Consider the following 3860-nt stretch of genomic DNA (forward strand, 5'->3'; position numbering starts at 1 on the left):
GTATGTACACTAAGTAGATAAATGTATGAAACTGTATGTATGTATGTATGTATGAGAGAGACAAGAGGAAAGAGATGCCAACACTGATCAGTATGTGGGTGTGGTGTGTATGTGAAAGAGAGAGTGAGAATGAGTGAGATCTGTCAGTATATGCATGCCATGTTTTTTGAGAGTGTATGTAGAGAATCCATGCTTTATTAGGGGTGCGTTAAGTTGAGGCAAAAAATGAAGCTAATCCTGTGAGGATCATATACACTTATATTGCAGGCTAATTAATTGAACGCGTTTTTGACACTGTTAGTTAAAAGCTATCTAGTTTAGTTGCAAAGATGGGGAAGACAGGCAAAATGTTCAAAATCATTGCCAGTGGTTTCAAATCTCCATCCAAGGAGAATCTGTCTAAGGAGAAAACCACATCACTTTCAAGCAAGAAAACTGACAAAGAACAATTGGTGAGAGCTTTTGGTGATTTCTTTTTTTGGGGGGCTGTAAAGATCTTCTACTTCTTCTGTGATTTTTTTCACACTGAGCTCCCATGGTTTCTTCTGCATGTGTTGTTAATATATTTTATTTCTATGTTTTTCTAGAAGAAAGGAGGTAAGGACAAATGCATATGGAGCTTGGGCAAATCATTATCTCGGAATCGAGACATAGAAACGACTGCAACAACTCCAGTTGACATTGTAGAGATAAAAACAATACAATCCCAAAATGCCAAAAGTGAGGTGGTTACTCAAGCATTTACAACAAATTCTGATCATGAAGTGAAGGGGTTTTTGAATGATAACAGAGTAGATGTAGATTTAGACATCTCTGGCTCTGGCTATGAGTCGAAGGGGCTTTCACTTAAGGAATGTATCAAAGAATCTTCCAAAGAAGACTGGGCTGCTGCTAAGATACAAGCTACCCTTCGATGTTACTTGGTAAGGAGTTTTCTGCACAAAGGGCTCAAAAACCCATTCAAAATTTATGCACCCACTTACCCCACTAATGCATGTAATGTGCTGTATGCAAATACGTGATACATTGAAGATTGATCTGTAACCAAGATGAAGGGGAAGATGAAGATTATAATTTGAAGGAGGAGAGGGGTCTTTATCTTTGAAGTGTTGATAAAGTTTTGTGTTTTCTGCTATGGATCTGTTGTATCTATGCTAGAGAGGCTGGGATCTAGCATTATATATACATACATACATACATACATACATACATACATACATATGTATTGCAACTGAAAAGATTTTTTAATGAATTTGGTTAGATCTAGGTTTGCTTTAATCATTATGTTTTCAATCTTGGTGGAGTTCATGAAAGACTCAAAACTGTGTTTGTTTCTTTGATATTGTAGGCACGGCGTGCATTCCGAGCACTAAAAGCTTTGGTAAGACTCCAAGCATTGGTCCGAGGATGGATCGTTAGAAAGAAGGCATCTGTGTCGCTGCGATTCATACAAGCATTAGTCAGACTTCAGGCTCTTGCACGGGGCCGTCGGGTTCGATCCTCTGAACTTGGTCAACTAGTTCAAAAGCATTTGCAACAGGCAAAACAACAAAAGAGGAAGCCAGTGGTGAGAAAAATGAGAGAGCTGCTCGGAAAATAATGTCATTAAAAACCCAAGACTCTGAGACTAATAAATTTCACGAAAACAAAACCGTAACATTTGAGTGTGTATATCTATTGCAGGAGGGTTGGGTAAGTAGCATTTCCACTGCCCAGCAATTGCAAGCAAAAGCACAGAGTAAGCAAGATGCGATTATGAAGCGACAACGAGCCATGGTGTATACGTTCTCTGAACAGGTAAACTCTTATTGAAGGGACATGGTACATCTATTTATTGCTATAATACACATGCATATACTTATTAATCATATACATATATGTTTAAGTAAATGTATATTTAGTTCGATTCCTCTGATCTTGCAGCTTAATCGATCCACGCAAAAGCCAAATATTTGTTCAGTAGTTGATAGTCGAATCGACAAAAGCTTATGGATTTGGGTTTGGTTAGAACGATGGGATTCAGTTCATCCATGGGGTTCTCTACTTGGCCCAGTTAGGGAACAACGGGGCTCAGCAATAACAAAGATCGAGAAAGTGAAAGCGAGAAAGGAATCCTTTGCCGAGCCACAAACCGAAGATGAAATATATACAAGTTCTGCTGCCGAAAGCATTTTGCCAGCGGTACTGATAAAAGCCGAAAAGCCAAAAGCCAAAAAGGAACCCGTTGTGGAAAAGCAAGACGAGATATCTACAAGCAGAGCCATGTCTCATGAACTTAAAGATGAACACGAGGGAATGGAGGAAGACGAGAAACTGGTTGAAGAATTAGAGAAGCAATTCGACTCCATATTAATGAACGAAAATGATATCAATGGCAGCACCACTACTACTATTCAGCCCATCACTGGAATCACCCCATCCGTTGATGTCACGACTAGTATAAAGGCACCGGAACAATCACAATGTGACTCGCCTATCGCAGCATCAAGCCCAACATTCTCGTTAAGCTCGCCTTTACAATATTTGGGCACGCAAGAAGGAAGTCCAGAAGAGCCACACCCTCTTCATCTTCTTGCCGAGGAGGACGAAATTCGGAGTGAGAAACATGCTTCAAACACAGATGTAGGTGGATGTGCACAAGTCGTGGAGCCATTACCAAATGATGGTGGTGAGGACTATAATGTAGTACATGGAAGGAACAATGGTGAACTTGTATTACATGAAGGTGATGGTGGTATCTCTGAAGAGATTGTAAAGTGTGACATTGTGTCAGTAGCGTCGGCAGATATGAACCCAACCGGGACAGCTGCAGATGATGAAGTTTCGAGCAAGATGAGGGATTTCACATGCCCTCCTCCGGTAGAGCCGGCCACAGGGTCTAGTCCATCTGTTCCAAACTATATGACAGCCACTAAGTCCGCGAAAGCCAAGGTACGTCCCCACAGTAGCCCAAAGCCAACCAAAGAGTCACCCAAGCAAAAGTTCGATTCGTCACCGAAGCCGAAGAAGAAACCGTCGCCTGCGGCTTCGGAGTCTCCGAACTCACTTACGAAAAGACGTGATTCCCTCTCTTCGATTGAAGGGAAAAGCTCTCCCGGGATGCTTCGGTCGATTGTTCACGTGCGAGCATCTAGCAAGGGAGCTCATTTGGGCTCAGCTAGGGAATTGAATGTCGACCACTCTCCAGCACTGTCTTCAAATGGACATTCCCGCCGTCACGACAAATAAGTGGTTTTTTTCACTTTGGTTTTTTTTTTCCACTTATTTACCTTAGCTTCCTTCACATGATCATCTAACACAAAGACTGTATGGATTCATTTGACATGCATGAGCTTTCTTTGAGATTTGTTTTCTCTTCTTTCTTTCTTTTTTATAATGTTTGCAATTTTTTTGTATTGTAAAGAAACCTTTTGACACAAGATATATAACATAGACAATTGGGAAGTCTCCCTCTTACCATATTATAGCTTCATACTTCCATCATCCTATCCACCATATAAATAAATCATGACTTGATGGAAAGTAATAAATTTCCACTGCTCTCTCGATTAGTGAAACATTTTTTGTAGTGAATAGTTGGATGGAAAAGTAAGAACCTTACAATGATTGAAAGCATTCATTGTGAGGGGCACACATTGAATGTCATTCGAGTAAAAACTATGTCACATTATTCTGTGGATCTACTGTTCATGGTTAAAAAGCACATTCAATGAATGATCCTTCATATTAGTGGTTACTTGTCTTCTTATGGTTGCACATGCACAATGCACATACATTATTACATACATACATTATACATACATATATACATACATCAACCTCTCATTACCACACAGACATTTATCACTCATGTTATCAAC

The 3860-nt window shown here is 40.1% G+C and overlaps 1 protein-coding gene across 1 annotated transcript; it reads left to right on the forward strand.

Moving 5' to 3' along the window:
* The first annotated feature begins 301 nt into the window (after positions 1-301).
* LOC147848976 (uncharacterized) lies at positions 302-3464 on the forward strand. Its single transcript, XM_087337910.1, has 5 exons — positions 302-452; positions 588-923; positions 1349-1567; positions 1684-1797; positions 1924-3464. The coding sequence occupies exons 1-5, from the start codon at positions 330-332 to the stop codon at positions 3226-3228; spliced, it is 2097 nt and encodes a 698-aa protein (XP_087194036.1). The 5' UTR covers positions 302-329; the 3' UTR covers positions 3229-3464.
* Positions 3465-3860: the final 396 nt, after the last annotated feature.

Source organism: Azolla caroliniana, unplaced genomic scaffold (assembly GCF_043228905.1).
Source record: "Azolla caroliniana isolate FFs.n. ecotype wild unplaced genomic scaffold, voAzoCaro1.0.p SCAF_160, whole genome shotgun sequence".
Taxonomy (NCBI): domain Eukaryota; kingdom Viridiplantae; phylum Streptophyta; class Polypodiopsida; order Salviniales; family Salviniaceae; genus Azolla; species Azolla caroliniana.